Here is an 18,658-nt window from a genome sequence, read left to right as displayed (position 1 = left end):
AAGGAGGACAAAATTCCAATGTTAGTTTAGTCCAGTGCAGCAGCACCATTTGAGAATGAGAAGTATATCACACAGGGGGAGAGCAACAGTCCACAGCTGAAATGATGAATAAGCCACAGTAGAATTGAGGACAGGATATGGCAGCATTGAGAAAAGGTCACAGCAGCATTGAGGAAAACATGCTGACATTTCCCCACAGGAATCATAGGACTTCTGGAATCTATTGTGACTGGTGCCCATGGTCTGGTATTATGTGCAGCCATGAAGATATCATTGATTTAAACTGTGTGCTGTTCCACTGGTCAGAGCTGGAATGGGATTGGCCATATCCTATTTGTTGAAGGCAGGTGATGCTCGCCAATGACTTCCCATTGAGCTGACAGGCATGTGTTAAATATGTTGGAATTGGTCTGAATGTGAGTAAAGGAGGGGGTAGAAGGGAAATGGGTGGTGGTTCCACAAGGTCACTCTCAGTAATGCTGCCAAAAGCTACAAACTGTTTGTGAGTGCTGGGAAACTTCTGTGAAATTCTTGCCAAGAGCTTGGTAAGTGTGAACAAAGTCCTGTTGTTGAAGGTACAATATATGAATCATCTACTCCTTGTGCCTTGCTTCTGATGGAAAGAGGCCATTTATTCTTTGGCCACTCACTTTATGAGAAGAAAGTACCTGCCCATTCCGATTTCACCTGTTCCACACTTCACGTGCAGAGTCAAGTTTCCTTCACACCAGTGGCTCAGAACCAGTGTCACCATGATAATGCAAAAAACAGCAGATGCCACAAATCTGAAACAGAAGCAAAACGTACCGGAGAACCTCAGCAGCTCTAGCAGCATTTGTGGAGAGGGAAACAGAGGTAATGTCTCAAGTCACAGAGACTTCATGGAGAGAAAACTGACCAGCCACCTGCTGGTGGGAAACTATTCACAACGGCATCAAGTTAGGGAGGGACTGTTTATTTGAACCACCAACTCCTATCAGAGAATAGCAATCCCTCCTCTGCCGTCACCATCCTCACCCCCCCCCATCCCCCTACCCCCCCCTCCATCACCCACCCCCCCCAACCCCTTTACCCCTTCTGCCCACCACTTCGCCCCCCTCCCCTCACACCACCCCCCTCACACATCATTGTCCCTCTCCCCCATCACCACCCCCTCCCCCATCACCATCTTCCTTCCCCCATTACCACCTCCATCTCCTATCACTGTCCCCCTCACCCCATCACCATTCCCTCTCCTCCATTAACACCACTCTTCCCCCATCACTGTTCCCCTCTCCTATCACTATACCCCACTCCCACCACCACCACCATCTCCTATCACTGTCCGTCTCCCACCCATCACTGTCCCCCTCTCACTAGCACCGTCACACAAACCTATAATAAAAAGTCATGCTTGTTAAGCACAGAAACCTCATTTGTTTCCCTGTCAACCTAGGTTGAAAAGTCAGGTAGATTGGGATACTTTTCAAACATTTTTAATTTCATCATAGAATCCTTACAATGTGGAAACAGGCCATTTGGCCCAACAGGTCCACACTGCCCCTCATTCTGCAGGAATAGTGCCAGAAGACTGGAGACTAGCAAATGTTGTCCCCTTGTTCAAGAAGGGGAGTAGAGACAACCCTGGTAATTATAGACTAGTGAGCCTTACTTCGGTTGTGGGTAAAGTGTTGGAAAGGATTATAAGAGATAGGATTTATAATCATCTAGAAAGGAATAATTTGATTAGGGATAGTCAACACGGTTTTGTGAAGGGTAGGTCGTGCCTCACAAACCTTATTGAGTTCTTCGAGAAGGTGACCAAACAGGTGGATGAGGGTAAAGCGGTTGATGTGGTGTAGATGGATTTCCGTAAATCATTTGATAAGGTTCCCCATGGTAGGCTATTGCAGAAATACGGAGGCATGGGATTGAGGGTGATTTAGCGGTTTGGATCAGAAATTGGCTAGCTGTAAGAAGACAGAGGGTGGTGGTTGATGGGAAATGTTCATCCTGGAGTTCAGTTACTAGTGGTGTACCTCAAGGATCTGTTATGGGGCCACTGCTGTTTGTCATTTTTATAAATGACCTGGATGAGGGCGTAGAAGGATGGGTTAGTAAATTTGCGGATGACACCAAAGTCGGTGGAGTTGTGGATAGTGCGGAAGGATGTTGCAGGTTACAGAGGGACATAGATAAGCTGCAGAGCTGGGCTGAGAGGTGGCAAATGGAGTTTAATGCAGAAAAGTGTGAGGTGATTCACTTTGGAAGGAGTAACAGGAATACAGAGTACTGGGCTAATGGTAAGATTCTTGGTAGTGTGGATGAGCAGAGAGATCTCGGTGTCCATGTGCATAAATCACTGAAAGTTGCCACCCAGGTTGATAGCGTTGTTAAGAAGGCGTACGGTGTGTTAGGTTTTATTGGTAGAGGGATTGAGTTTCGGAACCATGAGGTCATGTTGCAGCTGTACAAAACTCTGGTGCGGCCGCACTTGGAGTATTGCGTACAGTTCTGGTCACTGCATTATAGGAAGGATGTGGAAGCATTGGAAAGGGTGCAGAGGAGATTTACCAGGATGTTGCTTTGTAAGGAGGGAAGGTCTTATGAGGAAAGGCTGAGGGACTTGAGGCTGTTTTCGTTAGAGAGAAGAAGGTTAAGAGGTGACTTAATAGAGACATACAAGATGATCAGAGGATTAGATAGGGTAGACAGTGTGAGCCTTTTTCCTCGGATGGTGATGGCTAGCACGAGAGGACATAGCTTTAAATTGAGGCGTGATAGATATAGGACAGATGTCAGAGGTAGGTTCTTTACTCAGAGAGTAGTAAGGGCGTGGAATGCCCTGCCTGCAAAAGTAGTAGACTCGCCAACTTTAAGGGCATTTAAATGGTCATTGGATAAACATATGGATGATAATGGAATAGTGTAGGTTAGATGGGCTTCAGATTGGCTTCACAGGTCGGCGCAACATCGAGGGCTGAAGGGCCTGTACTGCACTGTAATGTTCTATGTTCTATGAAGAGCATCCCACCCAGATCATTCCCCTAACCCTGTATTTCCCATGTCTAACACACCTAACCTAAACATCCCTGGGCACTATGGGCAATTTAGCATGGCCAATCCACCTACCCTGCACATCTTTGGACTGTGGGATGAAACCAGAGCACCCAAAGGAAACTCACGCAGACACGGGAAGAATGTGCAAACTCCACACAGACAGTCGCCCGAGGCTGGAAGCAAACCCAGGTCCCTGGCGCTGTGAGGCAGCAGTGCTAACCACTGTGCCGACCCAACTTCTATGACAACTCTGGGAATAGTGGGGTTTGATTTTTGGCATGTGTTTATGGAAATGTGTATGTGAATATTTTTCCTCTAATGTTTTTAAAATTTCAATAAACAGGTGACAGAAGTGCAGTCATTCTTGAGACACCAACAATGGCGCAGTACTTTTTTGAGGAGCAGGAACATACTGCCATGTATCAAAAATACAGACTGCCTTCACCCACTGAAATCTACGATCTCATCCTCAACTACCTGCAGACAAAGGTGAGAAAGTGGCTGAAATAAAAAATCTGAACTTTACATGGAGAAATTGGGTACAGTTTCAGGGAGCCAGAAGTAATCTCAGTCCATCTGTCACGACAGCAACTACAACCTGATCCTGTTTTTGTTTTGCTCACCGGACATGGGCGTTGCTGGCTGGCCAGCATTTACTTTCCGCCCCTAGTTGCCCTTGAGAAGGCGGTGGTGAGCTGCCTTCTTGAACTGCTGCAGTTCAAGTGCTGTAGGTTGACCCACAATATGCTGAGGGATGGAATTCCAGGAGTTTGACCCAGTGACAGTGAAGGAGTGGTGATTTCCATATCAGGGTGGTAAGTGGCCTGGAGGGGAATCTGCAGGTGGTGGTGTTCCCATGTATCTGCTGCACTTGTCCTTTTAGAGAGAAGTGGTCATGGGTTTGGAAGGTGCTGTCTGAGGATCTTTGGTGAAATACTGTAATGCATCTTGTAGATAGTACGGACTGCTGGTAGTGGAAGAAGTAGATGCTTGTAGATATGGTGCCTTACAGTTCTAAATGGAAGTGGTCGTGGGTTTGGCAGGTTCTGTCTGAGAATCTTTGGTGAATTTCTGCAGCTTAGAGGGAACATTGCTTGAATTCTAAACAGTAAAAGTAGAAAACATAGACAAGAGTTAAGTGATTTCACAAATGACAGATCAGATCAGAATTCTGCAGTTCTGCCACATCCATTCGTGAATGGGAGGGAACAATTAAATAACTCACTGGAGGCGAAAGTCCCACAAACATATCCAGTCTCAATAATGGGAGATTCCAGCACATCAGTGCAAAAGAGAAGGCTGAACCATTGCAAGCATCTTTGGTTACAAATGCTGAGTGGATGATCTGGCTTAACCTCCAGTCTTCAGCTAATTTGATTCACTCCTCATGTCAATAATTAGCTGACATTGGTGGATACAGCAAAGGCTAAGGGTTCTGAGAACATTATGGCTGTAGCACAAAAAATATCCTTGCTTAAAGCATGTTTTAACAGCATTTAATGTTCTAATGGTATCTTTACATTTCTAGTGCAGTTTGTAACTTGCCTGAATAGGCACTGTCTTTATTTTTGATTTATTTGATTGCTGCACATGTAACAAGAACCATTTCATAATTGTACATGCTCAGTCTGATATTTTTAAACACATCACCACTTCGATTCACTCTGTCTTGATCTCCATGCTCCATGCTGCTTATCTCTTTTGTGGTCCTCTTTGCTTCCCACTCTGTGCCTCCCTGTCCAGCCCTTGCAGGAGCCCCCGAGCAGGAAGGAGTGAGCGAGGCAGGAATTAGGACGGCAAGTGAGAGGAGTGATTGAGTCGGGAGAAGAAAATGATGAGAAGGGTAGAGGGAGTGTGGGGGCAGGGAGTGAGAGGGGCAATGAGTGAGACAAAATGAGGGAGGGTTGGTGAGGGGGCAGTGAGTGGGATGTCCTGAGATGGAGGCCATCAGAAGGGCAGTGAGTGGGTAGTAGGGAGTAGTAAGCGGTAAGTGGCATAGGTTCTCAAAATGGTGTGTTTCTTTAAGCTTAAGGGAAACACCTAAAGCTTGGAAAATCTTTTTAGTTTCATTTTGACAGATCATAGAGTCACAGAGGTCTACAGCATGGAAACAGGACCCTCGGCCCAACTTGCCCATGCCGTCCAGTTTTCACAATTAAGTTAGTCCCATTTGTCTGTGTTTGGTCTATATCCCTCCATACTTATGCCGTCCATGTATCTGTCTAAATGTTTCTTAATGATGAAATTGTCACTTCCACCATACTCTCTGTGTGAATAAATTGCCCCTCTGGACTCTTTTGTATCTCTCCCCTTTCACCTTAAACCTTTGCCCTCTAATTTTAGATTCCCCTACTATGGGGAAAAGTTTGGATATCTACCTTTATCTATGCCTCTCATGATTTTATAGATCTCTATAAGGTCACCCTCAGTCTTCTACGGTGCAGGAGAAAAATCTCAGCCTATCTACTCTCCCCTTGTAGCTCAAACCTTCCAGTCCAGGTAGCATCCTAGTGAATCTTTTCTGCACTCTTTCTAGTTTAATAATATCTTTTCTATAGTAGGGTGACCAGAACTTCACACAGTACTCCAAATGTGGTCTCACCAACATCTTGTACAGCTGAAACAAGACATCCCAACTCCGATATTCAGTGCTCTGACTGATGAAAGCAAACATACTGAAAGCCTTCTTCACCACCCTGTCTACTTGTACCCTAGGACTCTTTGTTCAATAACACTCTCAGGGCCCTACCATTGACTGTGTAAATCCTGCCCTGGTTTGACCCCCAGAATGCAATACCTTGCATTTATCTAAATTAAACTCCATCTATTATTCTTCAGCCCACTGGCCCAGTTGATCAAGATCTCACTGCATTCCCAGATAACCTTCTTCATCGATCACTACACCACTGATTTTGGTGACATCCATCTTGGTGTTGAGGAAGTCCTAGGTGAAGCTGTATGTGCAAAACACTTGTTCCCAGAGAAGGGTGATAATGTAGAACTGTTAAGGAAGCGCTTATCTCAGTATTTGGAGTTTAGTTTTAAAGTGCCAGATCAGAAGTAAAATCAGAAATTGCTGGACAAAGTCTGCAGATCTGGCAACATCCGTGTAGAGAAAGCACAGTTAACATTTCATGTCCACTGACACTTTTTCAGATCTGATTGTAGCTCAGAAAATGTCGGTACAGATGCCAGACAAGGGGTGGGGGAGGGGGAAGGAGTAAACAATAGATAGAAATACAGCCCAGAGAGAGAGGACAACAGTTGGGCAGATAAAGGAATGGGTAAAGGTAAGCCTGGGGGAATCAATAGCTGCTAGTGGGGACCGTTGGTGGCTGACAATGGGTTGTTAGTGGTAGCAGCCCACGTGATGAGAAGGCCTGGTGTGTGGGGTTGGGATATGGACATGGACGAAGATGCTCAGGCCATAAAATTATTGAACTCAATATTGATTCCAGAAGGCTGCAAGGTCCCCAAGTGGAAAATCAGGTTCTTCCAGCTCATGCTGTGCTTTTCTGGAGCAATCTAGCAGGCCAGACACAGAGATGTTAGCGAAGGAACATGGTGATGCGTTTATATTAGAAGTGTTTTCAGAAGCCCGAGCACTTAATTGTTTGATTAAACCCTGAAGGGGTTACTTGACGCTGAGAAAGTTTTATGCTCAGTTGTATTAAGGCTGAAAGAAGAGGCTAACAGATTCTCAAAATGGGGAATTGAAGCCACAGCAGAATTAAACCCTATAGATGTGATAGAGAAAGGAATTCTCCCTGGTGTTGGTTCTGTAAGTGAGTGCTGTTGTGATTAATGGGATTATATTTTCGTTTTTGATTGTTGGAAAAACTCATTTGGTTTACTAATGTCCTTTAGGGAAGGAGACTGCCATGCTTACCTGTCTGGCCTACATTTGACTTCAGACCTACAGCAATGTGATTGCATCTTAATTACCCTCCAGGGTGGGCAATAAATGTTGGCCTAGCCAGCGATGCCCTCATTCTGTGAATGAATAAAAAAAAACTGCTATCCTTGTGTGGTCTAACTATATGTGACTCCAGACCCATAGCCACGTGGTTAACTGCCCTCTGACCAATTATTGATGGTGCTAAATGCTGGTCTAGTCAGCCACACCCTCATCCTACAAATGAGTTTTAAAAATTGGAATTGTACTGGACTGTTCCAATACATCTCCTTAACACCCTGTCGTCATCTTCTTTAAGTAAACTTCAGCACTTCCTACACTTTGCTCTCCTTATACCAACAAACACAGTGTGCGAAACCCAGTACTTCGTGGCCAAATTGGCTCCAGGTCAAGCAACTCCTTGATCCTAGTGTATGAACGTCTCACTGACCTCAGCCATCCCTGTCTCTGCAACGTGCTCCACCGTGCAAACTCAGAGATCCCCGTGTCACCATTTCTGATTTGTGGCACATCCCTAATTTTAGCCACTCCACTTTAGGCAAGCATCCAGACCACATTTGCCAAGGTCCAAAATTCTGGAATTCCCTTTGTAAGACTCTTCAAACTTTCTCCTTTTAAGACACTCTTTAAAAACGATAGCCTGGATTTTCTGATGGCCAAACACTCATCATGCCGAGTTGTGCATAACGACCCTGTGGAAGCACTTTCGTAGCAACCTCTGAAGGAATTTCCTGAAGAAATTCAGTATTCCACTGAGCAATTCCCTCATGCTTGGAGCACTCTGAAAGCTTCCATTTAAATCAAAGAATTCAGATGATTCCAATGAAATGAAGCAAAATAGTTACTTAGGAAAAGTTAAATTGTTGCATACATAGTCTAACTCAGAGTAATGATTAAATTGGAATCTGAATTCAATAAAAATCTGGAATTAAGAGTCTAATGATGACCATTGTCAATTGTTGGAAAAATACCATCTGGTTCACTAATGTCCTTTAGGGAGGGAAACTGCCATCCTTGCTTAGTCTGGCTTACGTGTGACTCCAGACCCACAGCAAGTTGACTTTTAACTGCCCTCTGGGAAATTGGGGAAGAGCAATAAATGCTGGTCTAATCAGCGATGCCCTCATCCCATGAATGAATAAAAAAGAAAGTTATAGGAGATGTGCAATAAATGAGATTGAAAGCACGAGTAACAGGAGAGTGGCCAGGGCATGCAGAATGGGAGGTACTCAGCTGGTGGGACCTGGATGTGTCTGCATCTCCCAAGGAATAGTTCCTTCTTCTGCTGCAAGGCCAAGCATTCTCTCCTTGTTGGGGCTGAGGAATCTAATGTCAGGCAACCTCCACCCCTGTGTCCTTTGTCTATCCTGTTATGGGCTGTCTTCTCCTCTCAGGAAAGAAAGTAAGAGGAATGAGTGAGAAGATAGTGAGTGGCACAGCTGTTGGTGCTGAGGTGTTTTGAAGGACTGAAGAGGCCGTGGGAAGGGCATACAGAGTTAGTACTGTGGGTGTTTGGGGTGGGAGAAACAAGATCGAGTGAGGGAAGGTGTTGCAGTGCAATCAGGAGAGTGACAGAGCATGAGCCTTGGTGGGAATTGGGTACATTTCCAGAGACACAGTGAGTGTGAGGTGGTTGAGAGAAGAGTTTGGGGAAGGTGAGCACTCAGGTCGCTGTCAGATGGAGTGGAGGTTGTATTGACCTTCTTCCTGTCTGTTCCTCTGCACCCGGAAAGAATGCTAGTATGGGTGACAATCTCAGACTAGGCTGGCAGGATCTCCTGTGCTGGTCCTTTAGTAAGAGGTCACCTCTGCCTTGCACGACCCCATCTCCCGGGAGCTCCAGGTCCCTCAAAGAAACACAGTACCGTATTCCCTTTGGAGATAGCAAGAATTGCAAATGCTGGAGTCAGAGTCAATACAGTGTGGAACTGGAGGAACACAGCAGGTTAGGCAGCATCAGAGGAGCAGGAGAGTCGATATTTTGGGCCTATACCCTTCATTAGGAGACATTTGAGTGCCCGAAATGTTGACTCTCCTCCTCCTCTGATGCTGCCTGACCTGCTGTGTTCTTCCAGCTCCCCATTGTATTGACCCATCTTCTCTTCCTTTGTCATGTTCACACTCTGTGTTTGACCAAGCAGGGCAGCATTTGAATCTGGATGCACAGCGAACCTTGTAGATGTCAAGGGCTCCAGGAATGCCAGTCTTCCAGCGGATGTCTGCTAGGTGGACAATGGTCCATGCTAAGGTGGGGCAGAAATCGGATGAGAGCAGTGCCATAAGATGTGGCGACAAACTCGCTAGGCCTCATGGTGAGATTTCCCCCGGCACAACCTGTACTTCCCTGAAGAAACACAATTTTCAGCCCACAATTTTTTTTTTGTATGCTACTCTTTTTTCCCCCCCTCCTAGATGTCTTTTTAATTTATTTGAACACTTTTATCTCCTGGTTACAAAATACTGACAATCGGGAACCACAGTTTTTGTTTGACCAATGGTCAAGAGGCGTCCAATTGGACATTGAAGTGTCTGTTCACTTTCTGATTGGCTGTTTGTACGATATGGAACCAGCAATGAGGGGGTGGGGCAATATAAGGTCATGTGATGACACCTCCTGGAAATTGACCAACTGGAGATGGTGACCTGAGTGCTCACCTTCCCCCTCACTGTGGGGTTGATTTGTTGATATGTGAATCAGTTCAAATATTCACTCTTATTGCTAGACAATCGTAAAAAATTGAACATGGAGTTACTGAGTGTGGATGTTTCGCAAGAAGGGTGGAGAGGTGTGTGTTTAACTAAAAATGTGGTCCTTTTTTCTCAGAAAGAGGAGCCATTCACCCTCGCAGTGGATGTTGGATGTGGCTCAGGTCAGAGCACAAGGGGACTGGCTTCTCACTTTGAAAAAGTGGTTGGAATTGATATGAGTGAAGCTCAGGTTGAAGAGGCCAAGAAGATGGATAGATCTGATAATGTATCTTACAGGTAACCATAGTCATCTCAAGTTTTTTCATTGAAACTACAACAACTAAAAGTACAGTCTTGTCCATTTTGTTGAGAGAGATTCATTTTAATTTTGAAAGATTGATCACATTCAGAGGGATCTAGCCTGATAAAGTTCATGGCCATAGGATTTCTTAATGGATTTTTATAAACCTAAATTGCCTTATTGGATTGCCTTTATGAGGAAAGACTGGATGGGGTATGCCTGTATCCTCTGGAGTTCAGAAGAGTCAGAGAAGACTGAATTGAAACATATAAGATCCTGAAGGGACTTGACTGAGTGGATGTTGAAAGAATGTTTCATCTTGCGAAAGCATCAAGAGCTAAAGGTTACAGTTTAAAAATAAGGGGATGTCCATTAAAGTAGATGAGGAAACATTTTTTCCTCTGAGTGTTGAGTCTTTGGAATTTACTTCCTCAAAAGTCAGTGGATGTGGAATCTTTAAATATTTTTAAGGCGAAGGAAGAGAGATTCCTGATTACAAGGGGGATAAAAGATTATCAGGGGTATGCAAGAATGTAGCAGTGAGGTTAAAATCAGATCAGCTATGATCTTATTGAATGTAGAGCAGGTTTGAAGGGCCCTGTGGTCTACTCTTGTTTCTTGTTTGTATGTAAATGGAAGGTAATAGGAAAGGTGAATATTTGATACAGATATGCCAAGAATTCATTAGCACTGATGAAAAAGGATTGGATGTGATTATTGGTCATGGGCTCAAAGTATCTATTCAGAATGGTACAATTATCAGCAGTCCAGCACCGTTCTTCATATTGAGGTAATTTGATTATAAATTCAACAGTAATCCCTTATAATTTATAGATATAGCCTCCATTGGAACATGAACAATGATGGATTGGACAAAACTCACTGGGCTTTTATTTAGTAATTCACCGGATGTGGGTGTTGCTGGCTATGCCCATTTGATCTATCTCGCACAACTGTAAGGCCTTGTCCATCACGATATATACACTTACTGCCCATCCACATCCATGTGATCTGGAAGAGGTGAAACACCAGATAAACCCACACGAAATGGTGGGAAATCAGAGAACTTCCTTTGTGATGTCTTTTAACTGGTTGGAGCAAATTGTGCTGTCTCTTCAAGCAAAGGCTTATTGAGCCACACACTAAACAGGCAGTGGCAAAGCCACTCATGAGACTTAGCCTGAAATGAAGATCTTACAGAGTGGAGATCCTACCAATCAGAGGCTCTTGTGCTCAGCACCACAGACGAGCCTGTGGCTGCTGGCAGAAAAGCATCCCTGGAGTCCCAGAATCGTTGGAGGTTTTGGCACTGAGGTAGCTGATTTGTGGTGGTTTAGGCAAGGGAGTTTTCTGGTGATCAAGGTGAGATGGGGGCAAGAGGGTCAGAAGCAAAGGCAGGCAGTGACTCCCATTGGGCAAGACCTTGCTCTTGTTCAGTTCTACAATCCCCAATATCGTTGCTGTGATAAGCTGCCTGCACATTGCTATATTGTGTGTATGGGGTCGAACTCCAATTAGTCTCCCAAAATACTGCTGCTTTATGGACTTTTCTGCAGGACTTCTTATGTACAGCTTGATCTCTACCCATATTTTCACAAGAATATATTAGAGTTTTTGCTCCGTAATAGCTTTTTCTGTATAATCATGTGACACTAACATCAACATTACAGATGGTGCGGATATCAATCTGGACATGTTGCTTGGTGATGGGCCTGACTGCAGCCGGATTAATCCCTGAGGAGGTTGGTTGTGGCCCTTAACTGGCCACCTCAAATGGCGGTAGGGTGAGAAGGTCAGCCAGAAGAGGGAAGACTGCAGGGTATAGATGTACTACTGGCTTACCTAATATAAGTGCTCTTTCCGTCCCCAAGTCCACCATCTCCTCTGGGAATGGAGGATATCTGGGGTAAGAGGCTTTAGCTATCAGAAAACACGAGAGCAAGAAGAAATGATTACCTTTAAACAAAGATGGTTAAAAGGAAAACTGATAGAAGTGCTTGAAATTACAAAGGATGCAGTAAGTTAGACAATTAACTATCTTTATTGGTCCATGAGTCGACAATTTGTTCATTCAATTGAAAATCATTTGAAGGAAAATGAATTAAGACTTAAACACAGAGTAATTAGGTCATGGAAAGCATAAAGAGATTGGATTTGTTTTTGACCAGAAGAAAGCCGAAGGGTGACCTAAAATTATAAAATGGTTTGGTTAGAGTGGAGAAAGAGAGAATATTCCTTCTGGTGAGGGATAGCATCAAATAAGATAATCACGAAGAAATCCAATTGGGAATTCCAGAAGAAATGTCTTTTTTTTCTTATTATCCAAAAGTGTTAGCACTCACAACTGATGATGGGGGAGATAAAACAAACAAATCACTATGGTTTTTTTTCTTCTATTAGCTGCCAGTAGATCACCTGTGTTAACAATTGAATATTTTATGTGCATTAGAGCAATTCCATCTATGAAAGATGAAAGAGAAGGAGAGGCAGCTAAATCAAAATGATTTGGAAGGGGAGATAAAGCACTAAACTCCCTGTGGTGCCCGCCTCTCTCTCAAGGCATTGAGAATATTGGTGGGAAAGGTCAAGTCACCATAGTCCCACTTTGTCATCAGAGATAGACAACTGGAGTTGGTTTAACCTGAGGGTCACCACTCCTCAGTTAGGGAGAAAATGTTCAGAAGGAGGTCCTCCATGGATTCCTCAGCTGGTACAGGAATTGAATCCACGCTGTTGACGTCCCTCTGTGCAAACCAGTCATCCTGTTAACTGAGCTAACCAACTCCTAAAGAAGTGACTTGACTCAGTATGGTGAGAATATGAGACTCACTATCACCGGGACTAATTGAAATGAATGGTATTGATGTATATACCTAGACAAACATTTGAGCCATTAGGAAACAGAGGGTTAAAACAATAGATTCAGATGTGAGAAGATGGAAGGACCCTCAAGCAGGGCATGAAGACTTGGTCCGAATGGCCTGTTTCTCTGACGTATCCTATCTTAAAATAAAGAATGGTGAGTTCAGAATCCTTAGTCCCTTTTTTTATTTTAAGTGAGTTAATATTTGCTATGGGAGGAAAAAGTCCAAAATTATTGGGAGCACAGAAGTGAGACTACTTGGAGGGCATTTTTAGAGTCAGCACAGTCACAATGGGCTGAACAGCTTCTGTCTGTGCCATTAAATTCTGTACAGATAATTCTACATGGGTTTGGACTGTCAGAACTTCCTATCATCTGTTTGCCTTTATCACAGATGAATTAACTCCTGAGAAGCAAGATGTACCTGGAATATCATTAAACATCTACAGTGAGATTGAAGCTGTTATATTCCTGTGTTTCTTGATTCACTTCACAGACAGGGCCAGGCAGAGGAGCTGGATTTCAAGGATGGTTCTGTTGACCTGATAACCGTGGGAGCAGCAGCACAGTGGTTTGACTTGGAGAAGTTCATGAAGGAAGTTGACAGGGTTTTAAAACCCAAAGGCTGCCTGGGTCTGTATTGCTATACAGTTCCCTGTATACTGAATTTTGATGACTGTTCTGAAACCCTGGCCCAGGTTATCCAAGACGTAAGTATTCGGGGGAAAAAAAGACTTGCCTTCATATAGCAACCTTCACATCCCAAAGCACCAAAGCCAAAGAATTGTAGTCACCATTGTAATATGGTAGCCAATTTGTACACAGCAAGCTCCCACAAATAACACTGTGGTATTGAGCAAATAGTCTCTTTTGGTGCAGCTTCAGGAAGAAATATTGACCAGACCACTAAGAGGGAGTCACAAGCTCATCTTTGAGAGAAATTCCTCAGTCAGTCCCAGTTTTTCACACAATGTCCCATTATCCTGACAGCTTATTTCCAAATTTCTCAACGGTCCCAGTTTTTGGATTCCCTGAGGTCCCTGTCCTTTGTCCTGACTCATAAAATATTTACTGTTTCTCCCACCCATAGAGCGCAGCATAAGGTGCTTTGTATAATCTGGGATTCAGAGGGGGGAGTGAAAAACGAGTGAATACTTCCTGGTTACATTCCCTTGACTTTGCAAGAACACTTTAGCAGCCTTTCCTTTCAAAGGGGTCTGAGATGAGGGACTATACTCTCTCAAATGGTGGGTGTATAAGTCCATAAGACGTAGGAGCAGATATAGTCCATTCAGTCAATCGATGTGGCTGTGGTATTCGATGAGATTGTGGCTGAACTATGGTTGATGTTTAGGGGCTAGAGGCACCTTCAGCCACTCTGCCTTGAGGGATAAGCTTGGGATCTTCCTCAGCCACATGACTCTGGATCCACATCAAATACAGGGAAGAAGAGGGGAGGATGTGGGTCAGAAGGGAGGAACACGGGGGAATGGATTGAGTTGTAGGAGATACTGAGGGTAATTAATCCACATGGTCGCCATGAGCAGCTGGAAGGGGAATCAGTCTCTGGTTGATGACTGAAGATTGACTCCGGATAACTCAACTGCAAGTTGCACTTGATGAGGTAGTCAGACGCCACGCTTTGGCAGACTGGGAATGGTAATGGACAAGTTTGATTGAGCCATGCCAAGTTCAACCAAGCTTCTTTTTGAAAGGTCCTGTACTATCCTCCTGGGTGCTTTTGATGCAAAGACAATGTCAGATGCTTAAGGTACAGTTGTTAATTTAAAATCCATCTTCTAGCTGAAAGTGACTATTGTTAAAATCCAATGTGCAAATGAAAATAAAGAGATTTCTAATTGGAGATTATTGTTAGTCTTGTCACTGTGCAGTGTTATGGACCAAACCAAAACCTCTCAAAACATATCAAGGAGATAGCCAGACACTAACCTTTATCTTATTTAAGGGCAAGTATAAGGTGCTGTTTTCCAGATGTGATTTGATTCGTCAGTTAAAATACAAACAAAATGAGAAGAATTGGCATAACTTTAACTCTTAAAAGACTTAATAAAAATAACATATTATTTAACTACTGCTCATCAACTGTTCCAATATAGCAACATTCCATAAACACACAGGTAAATTCAACAAAACATTTTACACAGAGGGTGGTTCACATGGGGAATGAACTTCCTGAGGAAGCGCTGGATGTGGGTACAATTACAACGTTTAAAAGACAATTGTAATGGATACATGACTAGGAAACGTTTGGAGGGCTATGGGCCAGGAGCAGGCAAGTGGGATTAGTTTACTTTGGGATTAAGTTCAGCATGGATTAGTTGGACCAAAGGGTCTGTTTTCGTGCAGTATTACTCTATGCCAACACCCCTCTTCAAGAAGACAGAACAAATCGCTCTTAAAGGCACATTTGTCACAATTGTACAATTAAGAATTAGTTAGAAGAATTCCCATCAGTGAGTTTCTGATATGGTATAACTGGGGGACAATTTAATAACTAACTAAACCAGGTGATCTTGACCAATCTGGATTAAGACATAGGATAAATAGCAGTGATTCCTCCATTGGATTCATTTCCCCAAGAGGATGCAAGCTTGAGGGACACTGTCAGACATGATATTGTTGCTTTAGAAGATTTATGCAATTCTCAAAAAGTAACAAGGGACAATGATGGAGTTTTCTGCTGCTTGTATGGGTGAAATCAGGCACACAGTTCATTCTTAACCCTCAAAATGATATTTCCTGACCAAGGAGAATCAAATTCTACTGAGGCTGTACTGTGGTCAGCGTCAGCCTTGGTACAAAATGCTAATTAAGATAAATGGATCCAATGCCAAATGGCACATTTTCAAGGAACCCTGTCACTATGTCCAGTCCACATCTCTACTCATGTCCAACTCCCTCCATGATCTCGCCCCTCTCTATTCTCTGTAATCTCCTCTAACTCTACACGTCCCTGAGATCCCTGCTCTCTGGGAGCATTCCCAATTCTCACTGATTCGTCAAACCTTCAGCTGTCAAGTCTTAAGCCTGGAATTCCCTCTTTAGACCTCTCTGCTTCATTTTGTCTCTCTCTCCTCCATTAAGATGCTCCTTAAACGTGCTTTTGCTCACCTGCCTGAGTATCTACAAGAGGCAGGGACTTTCTTATGCACAGGAAATAATTGCAAGTTTAAATCTCTATCATGAATAGAGTCCAACTTGTTACTCACATTGGATGTCAAGGATAAATGGACATTGATTGATTTGATGTCATGCGTGTATCCCCGACGTCTTGGTGTCACAGTTTATGCACTCTGTTGATATCCACCAATCATGCATACGGACTGTATGGCCATGTAAGAATTTGCATGTTACCTGCTTGCAGAGATGGTAACACAGCTCCCAATATTTGATATGCCGCAGTGCAAGGTATATGATGCCCCCACAGAAAGTCACGTTACACCAAGGTTTACTGAAGAACAGAAAAATTATCTCCCTTGTAACTTCCCCAAGGACTTCTCCAGCTCACAATTCAATTTAGTGTCTGCAGCTTGGCCTCCGTAATAAACTGACAGATATTAAAGGGGTACCTTCACTCTGTCATCAATTTGAAATGACAAACCTTCTCACTAATTTGTCCTCAAGGTCCCCAAATCCTTGGAAAATCCAGCCTTTTTTTTTCTGTAAGCCACAAGCTGTAACCTTTAGCCTTGACCTTTCAAGGAGGATCACCTTTCTTTCCAAACAGGGCTGATTTCCTTTACCTGGAGAGCAGCCTGCATAGAGACAGGGTTTCCCTCCACATTCCTCCATGCCATTTGTTAACAAAAGTATCTGTGTAAACAATAGTTAATTCATAAAAGTCAAGAGCTTAATAAGCTTAAATGTGTGTCTAATCACCAGCTGCTGCCCCATTCAGTTTTCTGCCTGTCTCTCAATCATCTCAAATTTTTTGAAAAAACAAATGTCATTTCATGAGATAGGGGAAGATTCGTGCCCTGAATCCAGCAAAGACAAACACACATAATGAGCATCATGATGCTGCGTAGGCCATGGGTATGTCTAGTTTTGCAATGATGACAGTGCAGTCCAATGGAAGCTGACGTTGCAGCAGCTACATCCTGGTTTTCAATGAGGGAATTCTTTCAGATAAGAATTGAATCTGAGCATGTTTGAATGTACAGTTAAATTTAGACCTTTCATCCAATGTTATAATTCTTTCCATTGTATGTTCTATTTGCAGCTGTTCATTGAACTCAAACTCTATGAGACCATAGCAACAAAAAGGGTCTGGAATGAATACAGTGATGTGTTTGATGCTATCACTTTCCCTGACAAAGAGAGGTAAAAGTATAACACACTGTTAATACCAATCTTCAGGAACCATTAAAAATGGAATCATATGTTTGCTGAGATGATGAGAGATTTCTTCACCCAGAGAATGGTGAGCCTATGGAATTCTGTGCCACAGAAAGCAGTTGAGGTCAAAACATTGAATGTTTTCAACAAGGAGCTGGATATAATCCTTGGAGCTAAAGGAATCAAACGATATGGGGAGAAAGTGAGAACAGATTACTGAGTTAGATGATGAGGCATGATCATATTGAATGGAATAGCAGGCTTGAAGGGCTGAATGCCCTACTCTTATTTTCTATGTTTTTATTTTTCTTGTTTTCTGCACTGGATCCTGTATAGATCAGTAATTACTCTATTTCACATTAACAATGAATCATACCCCTGGTACCAATCACCAGAACCAGCATAGATGGATTACAACTCAGAAGGATGCCATTCAGCCCATCATGTCTGTGCTAACTCCTGCAACTGCAAATCAATCAATCCCACTCCATTGCTGTTTCCCGTGGTCTGGCACTTCCTCATTTAACCTTTAGGTGTTTATCTGATTCACATTGAAAGCAGTCAGTTCTGCCAGTGTTGGAATATTGGAATAAGGTAGACAGTGTTCCAGCTCTGAGATGGTACACAACTGGATAGATTTGGAGGCTGATTCCTTACAAACATAAGTGGTTGGCAGATAATTGTTGAGGCATCAGGAGCTGGAGGCACATGAAGAGGTCCCAGCTAAAGATACCCTCAGGATGTGTGGGAGGTATTGTCCTGAGAATCCACGGTCCTCAGTGCCATTTCCTTCAGATGAGTGAGGCACAGTATTACCACGGACTGAGGATGTCCCGGGATATTGTCACAGGAATATATCAACTGCTGGAGCAGGACCTGAGAGATGAAGAAATGGGTGGTCAGTCTATTCCCATCATTGTCAAGGTGATAGTTATGCTCAAACTTTGCACAACTAGCTCCTTCCAAAGATCCCCTGGGGACCTGTGTGGGATCTCACAATCCTCAACCCACTCCAGGTAGGATTGTATTTATTCTGTATTTCTGGGGTGCATTTACAATTTGCATGAGGATCGAAGGCAATGCAAGATCATGCTTGGTGCTGTGAGATGCAACCTCAGTCTGATAATCCAGGGGCTACCCATCTCTGCTCTCCCTTTCCCACAGCTACCGCCAACACCTCCAACCCCTTCTCACCCACATTCCTTCCTTTCTGGCACTCCCTGTCAATTCCATCAAAACTGAGCTTTCACGCATTCTCACTCGCTACTTTCAATTACAGCTTCATCTTCCAATATGACCCCCTCAACTCCAGCCCTACAGCTTTGTCACACCAACAGTTGTACTCCCCTGTCTACCCCTGCGCCCCCACCCCCATTAAGGTCACTGTGATTGTGACCTTTTCATGACCCTCACCCCTGCACCTATGTCCTCCAATGTACGACCATCTCCCCACCTTACCTGTCGAGTTGCCCCCTCCTTCACAGTTATTAAC

General features: G+C 43.7%; 1 protein-coding gene across 1 annotated transcript in view; it reads left to right on the top strand.

Annotated features, from left to right (window-relative positions):
* Window positions 1-18,658, top strand: part of si:ch211-93g23.2 (uncharacterized protein LOC100005086 homolog) — a 45,795-nt gene that overhangs the window by 14,196 nt on the left and 12,941 nt on the right. The window contains exons 2-5 of the mRNA XM_048599449.1: window positions 3,383-3,528; window positions 9,780-9,940; window positions 13,304-13,517; window positions 17,051-17,151. Coding sequence (XP_048455406.1) covers window positions 3,418-3,528; window positions 9,780-9,940; window positions 13,304-13,517; window positions 17,051-17,151 — 587 coding nt within the window. The 5' untranslated portion in view covers window positions 3,383-3,417. The remainder of the gene's footprint in view (window positions 1-3,382; window positions 3,529-9,779; window positions 9,941-13,303; window positions 13,518-17,050; window positions 17,152-18,658) is intronic.

The sequence above is a fragment of the Rhincodon typus genome, chromosome 7, assembly GCF_021869965.1.
Source record: "Rhincodon typus isolate 14 chromosome 7, sRhiTyp1.1, whole genome shotgun sequence".
Taxonomy (NCBI): domain Eukaryota; kingdom Metazoa; phylum Chordata; class Chondrichthyes; order Orectolobiformes; family Rhincodontidae; genus Rhincodon; species Rhincodon typus.
This window is presented reverse-complemented; position numbering and strand designations above follow the sequence as displayed.